This window comes from Mytilus galloprovincialis, chromosome 8 (genome assembly GCF_965363235.1).
Source record: "Mytilus galloprovincialis chromosome 8, xbMytGall1.hap1.1, whole genome shotgun sequence".
NCBI classification, from domain to species: Eukaryota; Metazoa; Mollusca; class Bivalvia; order Mytilida; family Mytilidae; genus Mytilus; species Mytilus galloprovincialis.
The window spans coordinates 59198675-59224098 of record NC_134845.1 but is presented as its reverse complement, the minus strand read 5'-3'; the positions used below and the strand labels follow the sequence as shown (position 1 = coordinate 59224098).

General features: G+C 30.8%; 1 protein-coding gene across 1 annotated transcript in view; it reads right to left on the bottom strand.

Moving 5' to 3' along the window:
* The window catches only part of LOC143043734 (adhesion G protein-coupled receptor B2-like), a 30773-nt gene extending 13245 nt beyond the window's left edge, over positions 1-17528 (bottom strand). The window contains exons 1-13 of the mRNA XM_076215917.1: positions 17047-17528; positions 16421-16493; positions 15901-16015; positions 15436-15482; positions 14807-14930; positions 13853-13956; positions 12528-12630; positions 10592-10742; positions 9272-9341; positions 7875-7941; positions 7403-7488; positions 6750-6876; positions 1280-1321 (exon numbers count right to left, since the gene is read on the bottom strand). Of these exons, the coding sequence (XP_076072032.1) occupies positions 1280-1321; positions 6750-6876; positions 7403-7488; positions 7875-7941; positions 9272-9341; positions 10592-10742; positions 12528-12630; positions 13853-13956; positions 14807-14930; positions 15436-15482; positions 15901-16015; positions 16421-16493; positions 17047-17185 (1248 nt within the window). The 5' untranslated portion in view covers positions 17186-17528. The remainder of the gene's footprint in view (positions 1-1279; positions 1322-6749; positions 6877-7402; positions 7489-7874; positions 7942-9271; positions 9342-10591; positions 10743-12527; positions 12631-13852; positions 13957-14806; positions 14931-15435; positions 15483-15900; positions 16016-16420; positions 16494-17046) is intronic.
* Positions 17529-25424: the final 7896 nt, after the last annotated feature.

The following is a 25424-nucleotide window of genomic DNA, read 5'->3' as shown; positions in this document are numbered from 1 at the left end:
GTCCAGTTAAAAAATGTAACAAATCATTACGTCTGAAGCTGTCACACTGAATTTTAGACCTCCTTAACACAGAACAGTCAATATTTTGAGTTAGAGCTGGTAGACGTTTCTATAATTTTGATATTATTGTCCCAATAGTAGTACACTACACTGTAAAAATCTCTTTGAGATAGAGCAGGTGCGATTTTTTTAATTTGAATTTATTGTCTATAAGAAATGCACTACGAAATTACTGTGTTCTCGGGCCAAGTATCCAAGTATCCAAGTGAACAAATAGTTTCTTTTCAGGATCCTGGCATAATTCTTTATTTTCCAGAAGTTTATTTGAATCTGTCGATTAACATTGTTTCCTCAATGTACTAACATTTAGAGAAACAATAATGAAATCACATCATGTTAATACGGATATGACGAAAATAAATGTTATTATGTTAAAAAAAAATGAAAGAGTGAAAAAAAAACAATTGACAAAATACATACGAAATGTTGCTGTCCTATGCATGGGTTAAGGAGATTTATCTTAGTTGCCTATGATCAAACTATCTTAAAGAGTACTAATGTCGTTGATTAAACTACAACAATTTCAGATTCCTAATCTAAGATGAACTTATTCTGAAAAGTTACCAATTCAACACTGGTATAATATCTTTGAATAATATTTTTATAGGTTTAAATTTTGATTTTGTTATCTATAACTTAAAACCTTACTAATTATTCGTATTATTGTGATACATATGTGAACATTCACTGTCGTTGTTGCTTTGTGCTTTGTATCGATCTGATGAGTTAAGCCTTTTTAAACTGATTTTAAAAGTTCGTCTTAATGGTGTGCTCTCAAGCTACTGTCGCAAGTTTGGGGAGAGTTAGCCACACGCTAACATGTTCATTTACGCAACATTCTATATGCCTTCCCTAAGTTAGTCTCCTGTAATTCAATTGTTGTCGTTTGTTGCTGTATATATCATATTTGTTTATCGTTTGATTGTTTTGTACATAGAGCAGGCTCCTTTGAATACTTTAACGTTTGTCATGGTAGTGGCTTGTATAGTTTTATATCCGATATGGATTTTGCTCAATGTTAAAAGCTGGACGATGATCTGTAGAGTCTATCGTTTACGTCATGTTGTCTCTGGTGAAGAGTTGTTTCATTGGCAATCCTACCACATCTGGTTTTATTATATTGTGAAAATCAAACTTTCGCGTACCACAATATCTTATATAAACTTTTTTTTATCATAAAATTTACTCTGCCTTAAATAAAACAACATGTAAAACTCACCTGTTTGTTAAGAAAACAGTGGAATAAACAAATACAGAGACCCTGCATGAAACGAATAATAAAAATATTATGTAAATTCAACAGTTATTGCGAGGTTTTTCTAAATGTGAATAATGGGAGTGGATGAGGATCGCATTTATAAGATCTCGCATTTAAGTCGATTCCTCAAAAATTACAGTAATGTTACAATTGCTTACATTTTTTGCAGATTTTATGTACATTGTACATAGAACTAATATACAAAAAAAATTAAAAGTCAGTACATATACATAAAAAGACTAACAGAATAACGGTCTGGTTTGAATCTGCTAAAATTATAATCCATCAATAAAAGTAGTTAGTAAAATAACAGGATTATACTTGTTTATATACGTGTAACTGCTGAACATTCAGACATTTTTGCGAAGATATTAGCAATGCCAATAATGCCACCTTAACTTGTGAGTATCGCAATGATAAGAAGTCGCATTTTGATATCTTATACATGTATATGTATGCATCTTTTACTGAAATCGCAATAATCAACTCGCACGTTTGTCCATTTTTTAAAAGTCGCAATAATAAATGTACGCAATTATTTCAGAATTTACAGTGTTTAAATGATTCAAACCGATATGCATATTTCTAAATTGTGAAAAATGTAAACATTTATGAATTTAGGAGATGCAAGTAATTGAGTTTTGAAAAGATTTAAATTCTTATTTTATGACTGTTAAATTTTTATCAAAGTTTTAAAAGTTATAAAAGATCTGTTTGTTTACTTTATTACCAGAACTCAATTAAAATAGTGTTGTATCCCTGTGGACTAACGTATATGACGTTTTTGTTTTAAATTGAAATGGGCCTGTTAACTTTTCCACGTTTACAAAATTATCCAGATAACAACATTGTGTTTATAAACATTTGGATTGTACACGTAAATAGAACGAAACAATTGCTCATATATATGAACTGGGTGGACTTAACATGTTAAATCTAAAACAATACATCAAAGGATTAAAACTAACTTGGATAAGAAGAATAATCAAACAAACTAATAATTATTGTAAGTTACTAACTTGTACTGAAAAAAATGAATTAAATAAACTACTCTTGGTAGGACCAAGAACACAAGTATGAAATCCTTTTTGGCAGGAGGTTTTTAATGCTTGGACTGAACTACAAACAAAAGAAGCTATTAAGAACGAATATGATTTTATCACATCTAATCTTTGGAATAATAAAGAAAATAAAATTGGTAATCAAATCCCTCTGTACAAAAAATGGACTGAAAAGAGCGTCTGGCTAATAAATGATTTAATTGATAATGATGGACATTTAATGAATTGGCAGCAATTTAAAAAAAAACATAAGATATTGATACCAACTTTCTTATATTTCAAGGAGTAATGTCAGCTGTTTATTCCTATATGAAAAGTCTTAATATTAAGAGTCATCAGCTTATAAAGCCTTATGGGCCAATTATACCAACTACTATTTCTATATTTATGAAATCTACAAAAGGATCAAAAGACATGTACACTGTTTTAAATGAAAAAATAACAAATATCACATTACAGGAAAAGTGGTCCTTAATCCTAAATAGACATAATATTATTCGGAATAAAATATACAGACTTCCATTTTACATTACTAAAAACTCAAAATTACAGTGGCTCCAATACAGGATCAATCACAAAATAGTGGGAACTAATAAATTACTCTACAAAATGAAAGTCTCACAAAACAATAAATGCACTTTCTGTACGGACTCAATAGAAACTATTGAACACATATTCTGGACATGTCCAAAAGTTTTTGATGTTTGGGAAAAACTTCATAAATGGATATACTCAAAAGTCCAAATTGAACTACCACTTAATTTAGATATTGTCTTATTTGGGATATTAGAAAAAACAGAAAAAAAACTATATAAGAAATCTCATACTACTACTAACTAAATATTATATATACAAAACAAAAATGCAATGTGGACAAGTAAATAGTGTAGCCTTAAAAAATTATCTTAAAGAAAATTTTTGCATTGAAAAAAATATATTTTATAAAAATAAACCATTGCAAAGAGCGTACACCTGCTGGAACCCCTGGTTCCAACTAATATAATGATTTTATAAGTTAACTTTCACGTAATAAAAATATCTACCCAATCCATGCTACCTCAGATTAAGATTTTCTGTTCTTTTTTTTAAATTATTATTAATAATATTATACGTTTATAGAAGCATTCAAAATATCAACTTTATGTACTTGTCTCGATTTTGCTGATGTACTATGAACTTATTTACTATTGTTATTATAAATGTAGTTCTTTGCCAATAAACACATAACAAAAAAAAAAGACTAAACATATAACTTGTTAATTTTTTTTCTTCAATTCAATTTTAAGTAAAGGTTAGAGGTCAACATACTACATCTTGGTTTAAAAACCGCAATTTTGGGATGTGGTACTTTATGCAGATGCTTATTTTAAATAAGTATCAGTGTCAGTGCTACTGGTTTTCTTTCGTATTCATACTTCAATTATTTTTAAAAGAAAAAAGGTTTTGGTATTTTCTTTTAAGAGTTTTTTTTATTGTTGTTATATATATATATAGACAATTGCTTATTGCCTTTATATATACTTACGGTCTTTGGCCCAACATGATAAGTTTCGCATGTATTTACGTTATTTTTAATAAATGTGTTTACTTAAAATTGCTTGAACTATAAATCATTTTGTATTGAAGTTGAGTCAATACCCATTTAGTTTCACATCAATATATGTATCATACACATGATACAGTTGTAAAAATATTTTTAAACAATATATTTTATAAACAAGAATAAGAACTAGAGGCTCTTAAGAGCCTGTGTCGCTCACCTTGTGTACATATCAAACAAAGGACACAGATGGATTCATGACAAAATTGTGTTTTTGGTGATTGTGATGTGTTTGTAGATCTTACTTTACTGAACATTCTTGCTACTTACAATTTTCTCTATCTATAATAAACTTGGCCCTTTAGTTACAGACAAATTAATGAAAATTGATACAAATTGACTATAAAGGGCAATAACTCCTAAAGGGGGCAACTGACCATTTTGGTCATGTTGACTTATTTGTAGATCCTACTCTGCTGAACATTATTGCTTTTTACAGTTTATCTCTATCTATAATAGTTTTCAATATAACCACAAACGGCAAAGTTTCTTTAAACATTACAAATGGGGGGGGGGGCAGCAACCCAACAACCAGCTAACTAATCCATCTGAAAATTTCATGGCAGAAATAAATTGACTTGATAAACAATTTAATTTTGTCAGATTTGCTCTAAATGCTTTAGTTTCAGAGTTATAAGCCAAAATCTATATTTTACCCCTATGTTTTATTTTTAGCCATGTCTGCGATCTTGGTTTGCAGGCAGGGTCATCGAACACACTTTTTAAACCAGATACTCCTATGATGATTGTGTACAAGTTTGGTTACATTTTGTCTGAGTAGTTTCAGAGTAGAAGATTTTTGTAAAAGATTACAAAAATTTATGAAAAATTGGTAAAAAATGACTATAAATAACAATATCTCCTTGAGGGGTAAAATGACCATTTTAGTCATCTGACTTATTTGTAGATCTTACTTTGTTAAATATTATTGCTGTTTACAGATTATCTCTATCTATAATAATATTCAAGATAATAATCAAAAACGACAAAATTCCCTAAAAATTACCAATTCAGGGGAAGCACCCCAACAACCGGTTATCCAATTTGTCTGAAAATTTCAGGGCAGATAGCTCTTGATTTTTCAGTGTTATAAATGTCACAAATTTTTCCGGAAATTGTTTTAAAAATGGACAAGCAACATTTATTATTAGTATGTCACTATCTGTGGAATACCTATAAAAAAGAAGATGTGGTATGATTGCCAATGAGACAACTTTCCACAAAAGACCAATATGACACAGACATTAACAACTATAGGTCACCGTACGGCCTTGAACAATGAGCAAAGCCCATACCGCATAGTCAGCTATAAAACAGTGTTTTTCCATCTCTTGAACGAAGATTTTTAAAAAAGGGGAAATATATCATTTTTCAAAATTACATTCAGATTAGTTTGAGCATGAAATTTTTAATTGCTGGAAAATGCAATATGATATAATTACCCTCAATACATCTAAAAATATCTGTTTTCATAAGAAAGGACTATTTTATCAAGAAAATATTCATATGAAATATTTATTTACAAATAGAGCCTAAAAACGGGGAATTTCAGGGTAAATTACAATGACTAGTATTCCTCTATTGGCAACTTTCTGCAACTTTTACCCAAGAATTGTTTTTGCACCATTTTGTTGACAAAACATCCATAATTTTATATTTTATAGTCTTTTATGTGAGGATCTCTGGATTTTCGGTAATATCAGATGTAAAAAATGACAAAAATCGGCAAAAACATGCCCATTTTTGTGGTAAGTGGACCATCTTAAGTATCAAAAAACTGTTTTATTCGAAAAATGTGTCAGTTAGCAGTTTAAATGAATGAAATCATCTCTTATACCAATGAAAATAACAAAAAATGTTATGCTTTATCTCAATGTTACCATAAAATACAATGTTAGTCATTTCTCTTTGCTATACTAATATAAACATATGATGTCACGTTGTTTCCATGGCAACCGGACTATATTTTTTTTATTGATTTTTTTTTTAATTTGACTGTTAGTTTGGACCATTTCAACTTAAAAAAAAGTAATCGAAAAAAAATAATCTGGCCAAAATTGTTCATATTTGGTCTATTATTACAGATAATTGATGTTAACATGATTAAAGAGAATGGATAAACAAATATGTGGGATATTTAACATCAATAGGGAGGTGGCAGCATACAAAACAAAGATTAACAGTTAATTGCCCTTTATATCGTGCTAAACATATATCTGTAATTATCTGTAATTATCTATATCTTTGTGTTCGAGTCATAATTCGTGTCTTTAACAATTCTTGAAACGATCCTGCCTAGGATGTAAAATTTTGCCTGTGGTACAGGGACGTCATGATTTCCTAAGCTATTTAGATAATACCATTCAATGAATTTTTGTATTGTTTATCTTTAGTGTTCCACCTAGTGACTTGTAAACTGCTGTTGTTCTTTTAGGTTTTTTTTCGATTTGTCTGTTTTTATACGACTTTTTTGTTTTGGATCTCTTTGGATCTGGACTTTTTTCAGGCATCAATTGAATTCTTCGAAAAAATCAAAAAAAAATCCGAAAATTCGGATGAAAAAGAAAAAAAAGAAATTACAGATTACCCTTGTACATGTTTTATTACCAATATAGTCGATGAAGATACTTCATTGGCGTACAAACGTATAAAATTAGTATCTTAAATGAGTTTTGTTTCTACGTTTTGCATTTTTATTTAAAATATTTAGCACACACCATTGCCATTATCATACATATAGTAATTTCTATCATTATTTGAAACAAAATACCTGTAAAGAGTTGAAGACTGCAAATAGGTATTGAAACATTACCAAATCCTCATTTACAGAAAATGCACCAAGTACCCATGTTACTCCAAATAACGGTAAAATGACACAGATACTTTTTAAACCAATCCTATATTAAACAAAATACAAGTTTAATAACCTTAACAAAAGGTGGTTGATAAGGATCTTGCTAATACAAAATAGCAAGATCTGTTGAAGTTGATAAAAAGTTTATAAAAATGAATAAACTTCAACAGATCTTGCTGTAATCTGTTTTATTAATTTGATCGTTGCTTGAATGCAAGTAACTATATACATGTACTTCCTTATGACATTAACATTATTTTTTAATTATATAATTTTATAAGGAATGTGATATGCGGAAAATTGTGCATCTAAAATTCTAAAAATCTTATAGAGGATCTTATGCAAATTGACCGTGTTCTGTTCCTTGCTTTTTTAATTATTTGAATACATTATGTCTGGCAAATCTAGTCAATAAAACATGTTTACTTACTATCATGAGTTTAATACGATATACTTGTATTTTTATAATAAGCATGATTTTATAGTGTGCAATCAACATGAATAACTTCAACATTTTACATTTGAATATAGCGATAGAGGTTTAAGAATTTAAACCAATAAAAAGTTACCTATATTTCTCCTCTAATGTTTTCTTAGCTAACCCTCTAGTGGTCATCATTTTATATACCGTTAAGATAATGATGACAAAGTTGATCTGAAATAAACAATAGAAAGGTGATTATTATTATCTATAGGGCCCTTGAAATTATTGGCTTGGTTGGTGGTACTCCTACGCGTGTTGCTAATTATTAAGTTTGTTTAATTTACTTCGTTGAATAGAAACGTATTTTTGTCATTTCTCTTTTGCATTTGTTATTTGGATTGTCTTTTCTGTGTTATTGGTTTCCCTACCAAATACACCTAAATGTAATGGAATGTCTAACAAACCAGGTAATGTGTAATCGTTAATGTTAAACACATATTCAGTCAAATGTAGGCTAAAGTTTTGAATTCAACAAACATCTACCATAGTAATTAATATTTGACAAAGACTATGTGAAATCATTACGACGTTTCCCTTTATATAAAACCAATACGTACCAAAATTACAATTAATGCTGGTCCGATAAACGCCCATATGAGGTTTGACTCTAGAGTCAACCAACAACTAAAATGATAAAAGCATCCTCTTAAGTTATTGATGCATAAATAACATTAACCATACACATTTTACAGGACCGAATTTGCATATACACAATTAATGACTCTGTAGTTATGCCCGAAGCCAAACTGTTTTTAAAATCTACCACCATGTATTATAAACCAAAATTATATTTATCTGCAAATGTTTAAATCATGGACACATAAACATTTATGAAATTAAAATAGTTAACTCATAAGTCATCGTTTGCTTGGCACACTTTTAATAATATCATGTATGTGAAGTAAGAACACTAATTCTATGATTTGTATAATAATATAAAAGTGCATTGAATACAGTCACGAGCACTACACCGTTATATAAGATGTGTGATTACAAAACAAAAATGTCTACTTTGGGGATATTTTGTGAGATTATTATAAAGATTTTTTTGTTTTTTAATTTAAATTGATTTTGTTACTTATAAGAATAATTAACGCGATTTATCACTGCAGGAAATACTTTAGCGTGGTTTGTATGCCTTAACTTAATTGACTATTTTCGATTAACTGAATGTAAACAATAATTGATACCAGACTGAAATTTTGTACGCCAGACGTGTCTTTCGTCTACAGAAGATTCACCATTGACGCTAAAATCAAAACAATTTAAAAAGCCAAAACTAAGTACGTGGTTGAAGAGCATTAAAAAACCCAAATTGTCAAAAGGTTTTCCGTAGTAGAGCGACGATATATACTCCATGGGTAGAAAATCTTAAGTCTTTTTAAAACATTCAATGTTTTTTACAGGTTAATCTATAACTATTACCATATCACTGATAAGTATTATCAGTACATATGTGCTGACTAACGTAAAGAACTAATAGTGCAAATCAAGAAGGCGCTTCCATTTTAAAGTTTTTTATTTGAAAAAAAATATTTACTTTTATGGTATGATATTATTCGGAAAGTTCCAATTTTCTAACAAGCTGTTCCGTGTAAAAAAAACATTGCAATCAAGAATGCACACTTTTCGAAGCTTTGAATTTGTAACCATAAACATGAGTTTTTAAAGACCAAAGTATAAGACTGTCATATTTTACTGTAATATGGTCGTTTGTAAGTGAAAGGTTAAGCTACTTTTAGACTCAGGTTTTATCCACAATTTTTAGCCTAAGGAAATGGCTGTACGAAGTCAGGAATATGAAATTTGTTTTCCATTCGTTTGATGTTTTTGATCTTTAGATCTTGCCATTATATAATTAGATAAGGGACTTCTCGTTTTGGATTTTTCTAGAAGTTCTTTATAATTGATATCTTACTAGATCTTTTCTAATAAAGTAACAGTGAGTACGTACAAATTCCTGTTGCCATAACCTGTGAGTTTAGTTACACCGGCAGATATTCCGACAATAATACCCGGAACAACTGAAAATAAAAATGAACATATGAGCAACTGGACATGATTATGATCATCCTTTGTAATTGCTTTAAGTGAATATCCACCACCATTCTCAATGATAAACGTATCTAGAAATAAATAAGTTCATCAAATCTTTGATTAATTTTAAAGCGACACTGACAATATTCTTTACAACTTTAAGAAGATATTGACCCTTGAATGTAGTACTTAAAGTTATTTTGCAATTATGAGTATATCAACTGTAATTTTCTTTTTTAGTAACATCAGTAAGTATGTGCCGGCTGAACATAGACATGCTAGCAGCACTAGACAACATATAGTATAATTGTATTCTTTTTTATTTTGTGTTGTTGTTTGTTAAGTACTGCTTTTTTTTTTTTGGTCTTTGCATGATATATCATTATACATTGATTTACAAAATAGATAACATAAAATCACCCAATTAGATATGGTAATAAATTTCTAGAGGTTTGGTCCTCAATGCTCTTCAACTTCGTACTTTATTTGGCCTTTTTAACTTTTTTGGATTGGACCGTCACTGATGAGTCTTTTGTAGACGAAACGCGCGTCTGGCGTATATACAAAATTTAGTCCTGGTATCTATGATGAGTTTATTTCCAACTGGCTAACAGGACGGGTTTGCCTACGGTGACTTTTCTCAACATTTGTTTACTCCTATATCTATAAAGTGCTTTGGACATCTTTAAGGTATGCATAGCATCATAAACATGAGTCACTGTAACAAATACATGCACTAGAATATAAAATATACGTGTTCATCACACCAACTTGATAGAAAAAAGTGAGATCGATGGACAATTTTCCTCTTGTAGTACATTGTAAATAATCTTTTATTGCAAGTATTTGCATCAGTTTACAGTTAAATATATACTATTTCAATATTCTTTTCGTATTTAAGTAGAATATTCGTTTTTCCCATAAAAGAAAAGTTTGCCTTGAGGATCCCAAAATAAATTACTGTACGGTCAGTCTAGAACTGACTGTATTCTAGAAGCGATTTCAGATTTTTTGACTGTATGACCAGTCGTGATTTTGTTAAAACAAAACAAACAACGGCTATTTTAAGGTATATACATGTCTATGTGATATTATGAACTGCCCAGGGAACTATAACGTGTAATTTCTTTCATCAGACAATACGAATATATTTCTGATGATTCTGTTCTACCATTTCTGAAGTATTGGCAGCGTCACATTGGAATGAGATTAGTGCTCATTTTTGTTATATACTCACCCCAACATGCAGGCAACAACCAATTAACAATAGATTTTGTTGGAAAAACAATAATAACCATTCTCACTATGAGTATACCCTCTGCTAACATCATAGCAAAGTCTGTTAAGAACATGTAATGTAAAGCAACTGCAATCGCTGTGCAGGTATTCTTTAAATAGAATAAATAAAAAAACATTACAAAATATATCTGACTTTGCCGCATGCTTTAAATTGAACAAATGTATTTTTTATGCAAATAGTATGCCACATTTCCAGAAGGGACTTTTCAGAGAATCAATACCATGTAATAAACATGATACAATGATGAGTTTTATTGTGTCTACTTGTTACAGTAAACTGTGTTTTGTGAATTTTAATATTGCTCATACAAACACTTTCATGTGTTTTGTTTTTCATACATGGTACATTCTATTAACATGATTAATTAGCTACTAACTATCTGTTGGCATGTTCACTAGTAAATCATTTTAAATTTCAAACTGGCATAATCTGAAAAATTTGACAAATGATTCATTCAGTCATGTTCAGTCTTTCATGTCAGACTTATTCACTGCATTCAATTTAGTATTGTTCAAACAATTCGCTTGGCGTTAATTCAGCACTGTTCAGCAGCTTGTTATTAAATTCAGTACCATTTTGTTGTGTACAGGTACATAACAATTACCTAACTTGCAGTCTGAACAGACACTGAACAGAATGCAAGTGACTGTAAGCTAATTATTGGAACTGTACTGAATGTTCACCATCTGAAAACTGACCAAAAGACTGTAAATGACTTCATAATTTAGTGTTCAGTCTTTTAAGAATTACTCAGAGCAAAATTACTTTCTCAAATCAAAATTGATTTACTATTGGTTTAAAATAGTACATGCCACAAAAGAGACAGCAAAACATGACGAGTGCCACATGCGGAGCAGGATATAATTACCCTTTCAGAGCATCTGATTCACCTCTGGACTGGTGGTCATAACTTTGAAGTACGATGATTGTAATCAGACTCAGAATTTAACCAATCAAAATGATGGATTTTGTGTTTCGAGCACGAATTTCGTTTTCCGAGTACAGAGTATAAATTTTTGATCGTAGACCAAGGTAATCAGTGAGGTTCGTGTTGCCGAGTCTTGAGTTTTGTATGTTGCGTTTTTTTCTGTTGTTTGTCTTTTGGTTTAGTCATTGTCAGTTTATTTTTTTGACTTATGAGTTTGAATTTTCTTTGGTATCTTTCGCCTTTCTTCTTTTTTAGAAGATTACAAAGTACTAAAACAATCAAAAGTAAAGTAAAAGCAGATAGAACCATACCTCAAATATAAAAGATAAAAAGACATTCAAGTAAAAATACCCCAAAAAAACACAGACGATTTACTACTAAGCAACATGAACCCAAACAAAAACAGGAGGTAAATCAATTGCTCTTAATGGGGGAAGGGGGTATGAGCTGAACCTAGTTTATAAACTACACCCGTCGAGATGTTCACAGCTCGCAAAACTCGTTGATAAGTCGTGTTCGATTCGATAAGGTCAAAATCCAGGAAAATGGGCGATATTGTTTTTATGGCGATGGTAGCATATCCATTGTGAACTATAACACATATATTTCAGAGAAGGTACTGAATCGCTTCAACGTACATATAATTTTCGAAGGGATATTTCCAATTTTACTAGTAAGTACCCCTCTCTTTTAAGGACACTTGTAATGCAAACATGAATATATGTACTTCATATATAACCGCTGTTGGAAGAAAATTACAATTTGAAAACTGCAATAGTTGTTTTGTTCTTGAAATTTAGTGACTAACCGACAACTTTCAGGACGTCAAATCATGAAACAGTTAAAGTAAATGTAGCTGTGGTACACTTTTTTAAAAATTAAATGGGACAAGAGTTCAGAATAGTTATATGTAATATGGAATTGTTAACTGTTTCTATTCCTTACCTTATTCTCTGTTCGTGTAATACCAGCTAGGAAAAGGACATAAGACAGAACTAAAGCTACACATAAGTTGATCAGTGTTTTTGTTCTATCATTTCTTACATACCTTCAAAAATAATTAAGAAACAAAAGAATATCTATGTTATAATATTCTATCCGGCATTGAACTACAAGAAGCATTATCTAATGCAAAGGGTAAGCAGACGTCAATTCCTTCTGTAATATTAAGTGTGTTACCCAACGTAATGTATCGTTGCTATGTCAGCTATTAAAAGAACCAAATGACTGTAATTGACTTTGATTTGTTTTTAAATAAACAAAAAACTGCAAACCAAACATTTCTAAGTCATTAGTCCAGAAAAGAGCCGTAGAAGATATCCACTTATATACATGATAAATTCATGTACGGTTGAAGTTACACATTTACAGTCAATTTTGTGATTCTAGTAGAATAGACGCAGATAATATAAAAAATAAACGATTTCTAATTCGTGAATTTTATCGTTCATTTCAAATGTAACATTCCTATGTTATTTCGTTACAAAAAGAGCCGATGGTGCAAGACGTCATTCGCGGTTGAAAACAAAACTGTACGGCAAAAGAGAAGATTTCAGCTCTCCAATCGTACACTTTCCATTTCTATGTAGCAACATAATTGAAGCGCCTGATGACGGAGCATATATCTCCCAGTTGATATGATATTCTAGGGCTTGTATTTCCTATCATGAGTTTTTGATAGAGTGTCGATACTCACAAGGAAGCTATTAAACTTAGAGTTCCAAGTACTGAATTTAAAATCATCCCTTCGTCCGTTTTACGGACGCCATCACGAGTTGGTTGATTGTTATGGAATAGTTGTTTCACAGATGATAATGGATATGTTCCTAATGTCGTAACTACAATCCCGTCCCTGTTTCCCGAATGTGACCTACGGAATTAGACTTAATACCAGATTTATACTACCATGAGTAACACGACGGGTGCCACATATGGGGCAGGATCTGCTTACCCTTCCGGAGCATAAGAGATCATCCACAGTTTTTGGTAGGGTTCGGGTTGCCCATACTTTAGTGCTCTATGTTATGATTAGTGTACTATTGTTTGTTTGGTCTTTTACTTTTTAAGCAATGGTGATGTCAGTTTATTTTTGACTTATGAGTGTAAATGTCCCTCTGGTATCTTTCGCTTCTCCTTTTTCACACTGAACATTTGTCCTCGACTCAGCTGGCGTAACTCAATGACTTGAATTTGGTCTCTACAGAATCAACCTTTCTATAATGATGCTACGTTTAACGTGCACGAACTTCAATACAGACATACAAACTTACCTCCAAAGTACTATATGAACGGCAATTGTCACAACTAGAAACAGAATAGATACTCCACATCCTATGGCTGAAATCATGCTCAATGGAAGGTTGTGAGGCGATGGCTTAAACAAATGGTAATAAGAGTTTGATAAGAGTCTTTGTTTAATCTTAAATAAAATACAATGTGTAATGTAGTTTGTCAATGTGTGTACTATTTCAAAAACAATGAAAGGTACTTATCGAATTTTATTGCTGCCTTTTTGATGAATTCAACGACCTTGTAATGGCTCGGAAGATGTACATCCGTTTAATTGTGTAAGAACCGGTTTTAATTTCGCATGTGATATATAAAGATAAGGATCACGTTTATCTTTTTTATTATTGAGGTTTGGTGGTGTCAACATAGATAATAAAGGAGTACCTCAGTTTACAGTATCGACCAATTATTCTGTAATAAGAGATACATATTTTCTGTACTGATTGCAATATCTATTTTCAGATATTATGTGAATACAAGTGGGACTTTTATAAAAAAAAAAAAACATGTTTCGTTGACATTTATGGCATAGTGAATCAGATTAGGCATGCAGTTATCTTTTTTTCTGGACAGCAAATGATTTTTTAAATAAGTATAATATAATGAATATGCTTAAATAATGAAATTCAACGACTTGTTTAACATGCCGAAAAAAAGTAAGAATATTTTTTAACTATTTTTAGCCTAAAGTGATATCGAATACAGTTTTAGTTTGATTAGAAGGTTTTTGAAAACTAGCAGCAATTTGCACATACATATTTAATTTATGTTCGGTTGAACAAGTGAAATAAGAACATATGCTTCCCAATTACATAATTGTATCGTTTAAGTTTACATTGAAAAGGTGTACAATTTAATACGTTTTACCTTTAACATGTTAACGTTAAAGTAATACTTGGTTAGATATGCTACATATCATAAATAAATTAACATACTGTTCTTCCTGGGCTCATTAGTATGGCAAAATTCGTGGTATGATTATATTCACAGATTGTGTAAGAATCTGTGGACTCAGCTACTAGTGATCCAAAAGGTGACCACGCTCCATTTACAGTATTACTTTAATACAGTTGAGATCATTACAACAGTATTAGTGAATGCAATGCAAACTATATATTAGTGTTACTAAATTTATAAACATAGATTTTTTTTATCAAAAATTATATATAAAAACTATATCATGTATATGGTAATAATGTTCTGAGAGACATTTGTTTTAAAAGTGATTATGATTTATATTTTATTGAGATAAGAGTTCCTCGATGAATTTCTTACAAAGCTTTAAAAACGACGAGTATTAGCATACAGATGTTTGAGACAACAATCTTAAAGTAGAAATTTTAAACAAAACAACGTCCATCTAGGTTGTCTTAAAAGAATTTACATTTAGAATGTAAACTTTACATCAAAATTTAAATCGCTATGTGAAATGTTTCACTCATATGTAGCTAGTTTATTGATACTAATTGTGCATATTTAGAATGTAGAGTAATGATTTTGAGGTAATTAATAATAGCGGCACTGTGTTTAAATTTTATGACAATTTGAATCGAAATGTACTTACGAAGCATTGAAATCCCAAAATCCACAAACAGGTCTGAAGTGGTTTCCCTTAAAAACAATATTAAAACTAAACACAGTCCTGGACTTAACATTTGTAGGAATATTCTGGTCTCATGATTCTTCATGTTGGCCATTTGTTAATCCATTTTAAGTTTACACAAAGTATAGCTTTCATTTGCATACATGTATCAGTATATCGTCTGTTATATATATACATTGGTTGTCTTACAAATATTTTCAACAACTGAAAAACAACCTGATATAAATAACAACAGAAGATAAAAAATAAACATTATATCATAATTTATGAATTTAAAAACTCCCAAAAAATATTTGTCTGTAAAATTGTTTTATGAATCCTAATATTTTCCGAGCAGTATCATGAGTATAGACATATGATAGACGCTAACAAATTAAAACGAAAAAAGAATTGTTTTATTGCTATTCATACGATATCCCAACTTACTAATAAATGACCAAATCTTAATTTTAATGAATAATCCGAACACGGTTCTGCTTCAATCGAAACATCAGCTATGATCGAGTTTACGTCATATATTCCATCAAAGAGCAGCACTTTCCTGAAGAAAATATAAACATTAGTATCCAGGTTTTGCAAACTGCATTGTTTTGTTAAAGCGCAAACTATTTTCCGAAATACGACTATGAAATATCAATAAAATTGAAGAATTTAAAGACAACAATGTTTAATAATATCAACTACAAAATGGGGGTCTATTTTTATCAAATGGCATCTGCCGCAAACAGATGTATTCTACGAGGTCTTCAACAATAATTATGTTTCTCAACGGTATGGCATAAGAAGATGCAAACAGTGAACGGTTCTAGTTTAATTGTTTAAATATTTGTTAAATTAAAAGACAAATGAGGAACCTGATCTTACATGTGCACCAGATTAGGTCCATTAGTTATTGAACAAAAATAATATAGTTACGGCAAGTTTATGAACAGTCACCGTTACTTACCGATTTAAAAGCAAATTTTTCGGAAATAAGCTTGATATATTTCGATAGAACGTGCAACTATATCCAGTCAAATCTAAAAAAACAACCAGATTCAAATATTAAGATCAATTATATCCAGACAGTAATATATATAATACACATTGAAATAGATATATAATATATGGGTGTTTATGTTTTATCATATAATTTTAAATTGAGGATCAGTATGATTATCTGATCTTAGCACAAGGAAACAATGATCATATGATGTTAAAACAAGGGAACACAGAAAAATGCAGAAGATACAAAAATCCAAAATCGAAGAATACCAAAAAGTATCATGGCAAACAAACCATGGAAAGACAAAACAAAAATACACTTGCCTTATTACGGTTAGAATAGTTCGTACACGAACCCTTCAAGTTATGTAATTTTGATCTGGTTTATCTCTTTAAAAACACTTAATAAGTATGTTTGATATAACATTTGTATATTTGTTAATTTGTTTTCATGTACTAAAACGTTATTAATACCATGTCAAACATTATTGATAACAGCTATGTAAATGTCATTTTACTTCTAAGAAGGTTTACTTTTAAGGATACTGGTTTACTACACAATACAATATTTATCAAATGTTGACTTACCACTGCATATGCTCTTTTCTAGTTTCATTTCAGTCCCTGAATCTGTTATCCACGAGTCAGTTGTTTGTCGATTAGGAACAATGATCTCGACAGAGCTAGTCTTTCCAACTTCTATCACTTTAATAATTGACCGAACCATTCAGTATAAACAGTCCAAAGAAACACGAATAAAATTGACATTAATTTAGTGATTTCTTAATATAAGTCAAAATTTTGTACAGTCATGTGAGTTTTACATTTCTCGGAAAAAGAATTCTACTTTATTTATACTTCCGGTGAGTTCTGCAATGACATGGTAAATGTTCTGCTCTTTTAATTTCGATTTCGCTGGACTTGAAATCATTCTAATACAAGCACTCTTATGCTGTTATATGATGCTCCCAGACTGCATTCTTTTCGATAGATGCAAATGATAAACTGCTCAAATTGACTACAAATTATTGGAAATTAACACCGGAGTTTGTACTCGCTCTGATATTGAGCAGCCCTCCCGGTTATTCAACTTAGATATGTTTAAATTGATTATCGTTGATCAAATGCGCTGATATGGAAAACCAACCGACCCTTTATGTAATAATAATAAACAAATGTTTCGATTAAAGAAACAGGAACAACCACTGAATGTCAGGCTACTTGCTTGCTGCAAACACATAAACAATGTAGTGGACCTTAACATGTTTTTGTGCCATCAATTGTTCCCTACCCTGTGGAGCGGTGTATAGGGTATATATGAATAAATCATATTTGTTTTTGTTTCTCGTACAGCGTACCTATATATAAAGTGCATAAACAAAATATATAACACGAATTCGCATTAGGTTTAAATGGAAAGACGATGGTAAAGTTAGCATTTAAAGCAAGCTTGAACAAACCATACCAATATTTTCCTTCTTAACAGTCATAGAGAACTCTCCATCTAAAACATTATGAAAAACACTGGTGTACTCCGTTACTGCTTTAACTACAGCGGTAACACCACGTGTACCCTGAAAGATAACAACATACTGTTTTAATTATAATGCAGCAACTGGATATTGATGTGTTTGTCAAATTTTACAAAATGTATTGTTAAATAACATTTTCATCATGATCTGATAAATCGCCTCAATAAAAAAACTCTCCTTATGAAATAGTATAACACCAGTCATTTTCTTCCATAAAACAGAATGTCTAACACTGATTCAAGTATCGTATGTAAGAAAAGAACACACCATCTATGTAGAAAGACTTCACTTTACTCGAACAACAATATATAAGAACTGACATTATCAACATACTGGATTTGTTTTATTAGGTCTTTCCACTTTTCGTGGAAATACCTTTTGTTTTTCTTCTGCCGTCTGAGATGCTTTTTTGTCTTACAACATCATGATCAAATGGATTTTTTGCCAATGATGTTGTACAGTAATGGGGGTTTTAAACTTCACCCTGTGTGACCGAACACTTATTCTTATAGGAGTTATCTCCCCGCGTCCCCGTTTTCTTGTTATCGCTATATCTCTTAAACCGTAAAATATTTTAACAAACTGTTTTCACCAAATTGTTTGTCTACTCCTAAAATGATTTGGTTTATTTTGACTGAAGTGATCGGAGACATCTTATGGGAGTTATTTTCCTTTGAAAATTTGAGATAGGCGATATGTTGGATAAATTCATACGTTATAAGTCGTATAGGCCTACAGTCTTTTAATATGAAGTCCTTGGTCCATTTGAAGGAAATTGAGGTCAAGGTCAAAGGTCAAGGTCATGTTATAAATTTTGAATTTTGCTTGTTATCGTTATTCAAAAGAAACTGTTACAGTAAATGATATAATGTGTTTGTCAAATATCTGCTTACAATAAGGCGTAACTTCAACTAATATAAGTCGAAGAGTTTTGGTTAACCCTTATAGGAGTTTTCTCCCCTTATGTATTTGAAATCAGTATTTCTCCACAACCACACACGTGAGATCACTGACCTTTGACCTCAAAAGGTCAGGGTCAAAGGCCAATTTGACGTTCTAGATTTTGACCTTTGCTAAAAATTCTTTCTGGTTCATTATAAAACAATCAAGTCTTCTGCATAAACCTATTAATCTTATTTTTTTCATATCAGTTTGATTTACCACATTACATCAACACGGAGTGACATTTTTTAACATCATTTTTTTAATTTCTTTCTTATCATCGAGGTGGAAAGACCTTCAATTGTTCTCTGAAGAATTGGTTTTTAATTCATAATGGTTCAGTAACATTAGGGAGAAATGCCTCTCAACAGGTAACCACCATCCTATAGGGATAAGCTGAGTCTGCTTAATGACTTGTTCCTGTATTCTTATGAATGACACTTTTATTATTATTTGCCTCTCTTTTAGACTTGTTCCCCGTATTTCTATGAATTTCCTTTTGCTATCTTCACCTCTCTTTCAAACTAGATATATAAATCTTTTCAAAAAATAAAATTTGACTTTCCGCTTCATACGAAGATTAGTGTCTGCGTTGACTGCCTTTAACAAAAATCAGTTTAATATTAAGGATACAATATGCATGATACATCACAGAAAACCTGTTTCAAATCTTGACGTATAATTAGAAATTGTCAACATTGTCGATTCTTAACTTATATAACAACACAACAGATTATTTCAGTTTTCTGGTTGTGAATTTTCGATTTCCATGAAGTACAAATTCCAGAGCCGGCATCTGATTATATCTCAAGATTGAAACGTTATTTAGTTTGATTTTTCTCCCATGAAAAACTTTTTTTTATCGTCTGTCGTGAATTTGATGACAATTATGGAATATCGGTATGATAGATGACTGCGGATGTGACGCGGTTATAAGGTTGTCTGCATATATATATATATATATTGTAAAAATTCAGCTGCGAGAAACAATATATATTTTTTGTCGAGAGAGTATGAAACAGCTAAGAAAAGGGTTCATATTTTGTAGAACAGCTCATATTTCATAACATAAATATGCAGAAAACACATAAGCATTATTTTTTTTATTGGGTTTTCCTTTCGTATTTTGCCTGATTTAAACAGTGTTTTGTTTGCTCAACCAGCAAACCAGAAGCTGACTTGATAAGTTTGAGCTGAACGTAACATAATCGGTTTACACATTATGACGCCGTTGATGGGTCTTGATAAAAATTATTCGGCCCTGGAGAACGTATTTGGCGTCATTTTATTCAGAGCTGAACACAGTGATACAGACAATAACTGATTGTAACATAACGGAAAAAACGAATTCATTCCGGGTTTGCTGTGCCGCAGGAATTGCCCATCCATCTAGAGGACATGGGTTCGTCCCGGCTCTTGCTTCGCATTGATTATTGTTGCTCAGTGTTTAGTGGTTTATTGTTTGTTATTTTTGTTTAAGCACATGTCTATTATATTTTGGCCCTGTATTCTGTGTTTTCTGGACATGAATGCCACATTTATTACAATGGCGACTGGTTTCGTTTCTTTGGCGGGATTTTAGATTTACATTTAAGGTAAAAACGAGTTCATGTTTTTAAATTAGATTGGACTTATGGTTTCAGATACGGATAATAAATGACGTCGAGGAGAGCCAAGTAATGGCAATAGCTTAAACGGTCATCATGAGGTATTCATTTAAATTTCAGTAATTCTGAAAATTTGCTTTCATCATTTTAGGCTATATAAGCAGTCAATACAAACTGTATAAGGTGTTAAGAATAATACAACATCATCCTGTATATATTTAAAACATGTAAACGACTTTTCCTAGAATATTAAAAAGTAAAAATACAGAACATGCAGAACTACGAGGAAATTTAAAAACGTAAAGTCCATCATCAAATGACAAATTCAAAAGCTCAACACATCAAATGAATGAATAACAACTGTCATACTACCGACATTGTACAGGCATTTTCTTATAAAGAAGATGGTTGATTGCTAAAATTCAATTATATTGAGAATGATGTGTGATCAAAACAAACAGACATGATAGGGAAAAAGGTCAAAATAGGGGTGCAACAGCCAACAATCTTAACCACTTTTATAACATGTATAAAAAAAAACCAAGTACATGTATGTCACAAAGAATCACAAGATGGCACATTAACAAAGTACATAAGAAAAATGAAATACAAACATTCAAAAGTTTACAATAGCACAATAACCACAATTATGGGATGTACCGAGCCCCGTCAAATGAATATATGACAAAAAAATAGACTAAACAGTAATAGAAATATTCAAAGAGACAAATAAAAGTGTTACTGTCTCAGAGAAGTTTGTTACCTTATCTTTTAGTTGTTCCCATGACTGATGGTATTGTTCATCTAGTAAATCATCGCAGATCGAACCAAAATTCTGGATAAAACAAGAATGATTGAAAAACTTAAAATAACTTAATGTATTGTTCATTTCAAAACTGTTGACATCACATTAGACGTTTGATTGATACAGGAAGATGTTGTGTGAGTGCCAATGAGACAACTCTCCATCCAAAAAACAATTTATAAAAGTAAATGATTATAGATCAATGTATGACCTTTAACACGGAGCCTTGGCTCACACCAAACAAAAAGATATAAAGGGCCCCAAAGTAACTAGTGTAAAACCATTCAAACGGGAAAAACCAACGGTCTAATCTATATAAAAACGAGAAACGAGAAACACGTATAAATTATATAAACAAACAACAACTACTGTACATCAGATTCCTGACTTAGGACAGGTGCAAACATTTGCAGCGGGATTAAACGTTTTAATGGTACCAAACCTTCTCCCTTTTGTCTGAAATAATAGTATAACATCACAACATAGAAAAAAACCACACGATAAAATATCAATTGGAAGGGTTAACTCAATCAAAAAACGTAACTTAACACGCTATGAACGAATAAATTTTATCTGCGATACCTGAATGCAAATGCACAGTTAATAAAATATTAGGGACAAACATTCAAGGTCAAAAAGCAAACAAACAAGTCCAAACAAAGCCATGGCAAGAAACCACCGCGAAATATTTAACCCTTCGAAAATAATCACTTTTTGAAAAAAAAACGGTTTTAATAATATCTACAGGTAAATGAAAAATTACCTTGTCGTTTTAGGTACATTACTTATTTGTATAAAATTCTTCCAATAATTAGGAATACCAAGAAAGTTCTGTCATATATATATATATACAATATATATATATATTGTAGAGTTGTCACTGACTCAGACGTACTTATATGTATATAATATATATATATATACAACTCGTCTAAACATCAACCCAACAATATATATATATATATATGTTACAGTAAATAGGTGAAATTAGGAATTACATGTAATTACTAAAATTTAGGAATTACATGTAATTCCCAATGCACTTAGTAGATACAAGTAATTCCTAAAACTGCCCAGTAATTACCAGTAATTACTGATTTTAAAATGAATTTTACACCCATTTACTAACTGTTAAAACAATGTTGTAATATGGTCAACTGATCAAAAGTTATGGTAACATTGATTAGAAAATCAGTGAGTATTCAGCTATCAAAATTTTGAGGGTTTTGCAGAACCCAGTGTCTCGCCTATTTTTGTTGTGAGTCGCAGGCCCAACAAAAATAGGAACAAAAATATTTAAAATTTTCCTCTAGATACTATCTTTTGACTAGTTCTGTAAGAATCTTCCATCAAAATTTGTTATAAATTCAGGATGGTTTATGAAATCTAAACTTTAACTGCAGAGTGTATGTTATGTTAACTGGAAAAAATAGTCCGTTTAAATAAGTAATATACGGATAGTTTTTTTTACAAACTTTATTTCTAGATATTATCTTATGATCATAAACAAGCTTCTGTCCAATTTTGGTAGAAATCCAGGATATTTTGAGAAAGTTATTAAAATTTAAAAAATTTAACCACAGTGTGAATGTAATGTTAACTGGCATAAAAACTAAGTCCCTTTATAAGGAAAGTATGGAAAAACTTTATTTTAATTTTACAAAATTTACTTCTTGAAATTTATCTTTTGATCATAAACAACTGAAGCTTCTGTTCAAGTTTGGTAGAAATCCAGGATAATTTGAGAAACTTATCAAAATTAAAAAAATATAACCACAGAGCGAATATTTGTGGACGCCGCTGGCGACAGAATTATTAGGTTGGTTCGCTATGTCTCGCTTTTGCGACAAAAAACGCAGGCTCGACAAAAAGGAAAAAAATGTCAACATTGCAAGTAAAACAAAAGAGATGGAGTCCGACCATTTAGTTGACTTTGTCAATCCAAAACAAGATAATTTTCTACAGGAAGAAACGATGATAAAATTTTGTTGGAGGTATATAAGATTAAGTTTGGAGGTCTTGAAGAACTCATAAAAACACGGAAATATGAAAATGTGACCGCCATCAATTTGTATAAATTTGTTTGTGAAGAATGTCAGCTTCATCGCAAATGTCTGACAAAAGAAGTCGTAGTTAAACCTATTTTGTAAAAGGAATTTAATTCATGTTATTGGCCAAGTTGATATGCAGAGTATGCCTGATGGAGATTTTAATATAACAAAATTATGAGATTGTAAGAATTATCAAGATCATTTAACCAAGTTTGCCATAATCTAATGTCTATCTTAAAAAATAGTTGGCTAAATTGCCTATAAATTTCTCAAAAATGTTTTTCTCAATTTTGGATTGATATCATTGTCTAGCATATGCTCAAAATGATTTTGAGGGAGTTTCAAAACTTATAAAACAACCTTTTCCAGTTTCAATTCACAAACACTGAAGAGTATGCACTTTTAATGTGCCTTATAGTCCTTGATCCTTAAGTAAGTCCTAAAATTCCTACCCTTTACTTTTAATTTGATATCTTGAACTATGTCTTTAATTTTTAAACAAAAATATCAGGTTAGTAAAAAGCTGTAAAAATGACAAAAAAAATCAGTAAATACCTATAATCACTGAAACAACTAGTAAATACATGTAATTACTAAATTGACTAGTGATTACAGGTATTTACTGAAATGTTTAGTAATTACGTGTAATTCCTAATTTCACCTATTTACTGTAACACATATATATATGAATACAAAATTTAACAGTAGATACAAATTGGGGTGAATATCAACAATAAAACTATACAATTAGAGCTAGTTGAAACTTCCCTGTACAGATTTAAGGAGAATAATCTTGACGTTTATACAACTGTAGTACTAAGAAGTGAAAATTAGTAGATATTCCAAATAATCAAAGCTGGTATATAGACAAGATCCATATCAAAATAAAATAAAATAAGACTACAATTCCACAACTATTTCTTTGTAATATTTGATTGCAGATGCATTTTTTTAAAAGAGACAGAAAATACCTAAAGGAAATCATTATGTAACCTAAAAGAGCGATTTTTTTTCAAATCTAGAATACTCTTTTATGCTGTGACATTACGAATGTTATTATTTTCCTCGATAGTATCTCCATTTATTTGAGTCAAAGTCTATATTCAGTACGTAATACGGGAATTTATATAGAATGTTTTTGAATTACATAATCTTCCTATAACAATACACTTCATTAATTGTAACATGTATTAAAGGTATGACAATAGCCTTTCAAAATAGGTATATTGCAACAACCAACATTTACACTGATAACATCGGGATACCAAAAAAATGAAAATTGGAAAAATACATGTATGTAAAGGAGACCAGAATCCGATTAAAAAGGATGTTTGATTACGTTATAGAGAATATGGAATAAATGACTATTAATTCAAGCATCGTTATGATTTTATTTATGTACATGTATTACAAATATTTTTTTTAGTATTTTATATGTTATACGACTGATTTATTGCTCTACCAACCTCTAGCTGATTAACCGAAATTCTATCTGTATTGTTTGCTACATAGTCGGCAATGTCTTCCAGTATAGCCGAAGCCGTAACTAAATCTCCTGTTCGTAATCCATTATTGGAACTCGTTATGTTTTCTAGATCATCAAGGATAGTACTCACAAGTGGATCTATACTGTCTCCAGCTAATAGTTTGTCCAACTTAAATACAATTCATTCTAATATCATATAATATATTTAACTTGTCATAACTAGTAGGCACTGACATCCTGGATTCGTCCCTTGTTAATTGATGTCTCACTGTCGAAGGCAATGACTGTCTTTAATCAATGCTTTAATGATTGACAGAAAGGCCAACCAGTTCTGTTTTGTACTCTCTAATTTGATCTCTTGCTCGCCTATTACTGTGTACCTTGGCAGTTATGCAGTTGAAACGAGAGGGTTTTAATGTTTTTTATTCATTCATTTTGTTGGCATTTGAATTAAAAACATGTATGACGTGAATGTGTCTTCAATTCTCTTCTTTAAATAAGTAAAAAAGTTATCAAAGGTAACAGGATTATATTTTAATACGC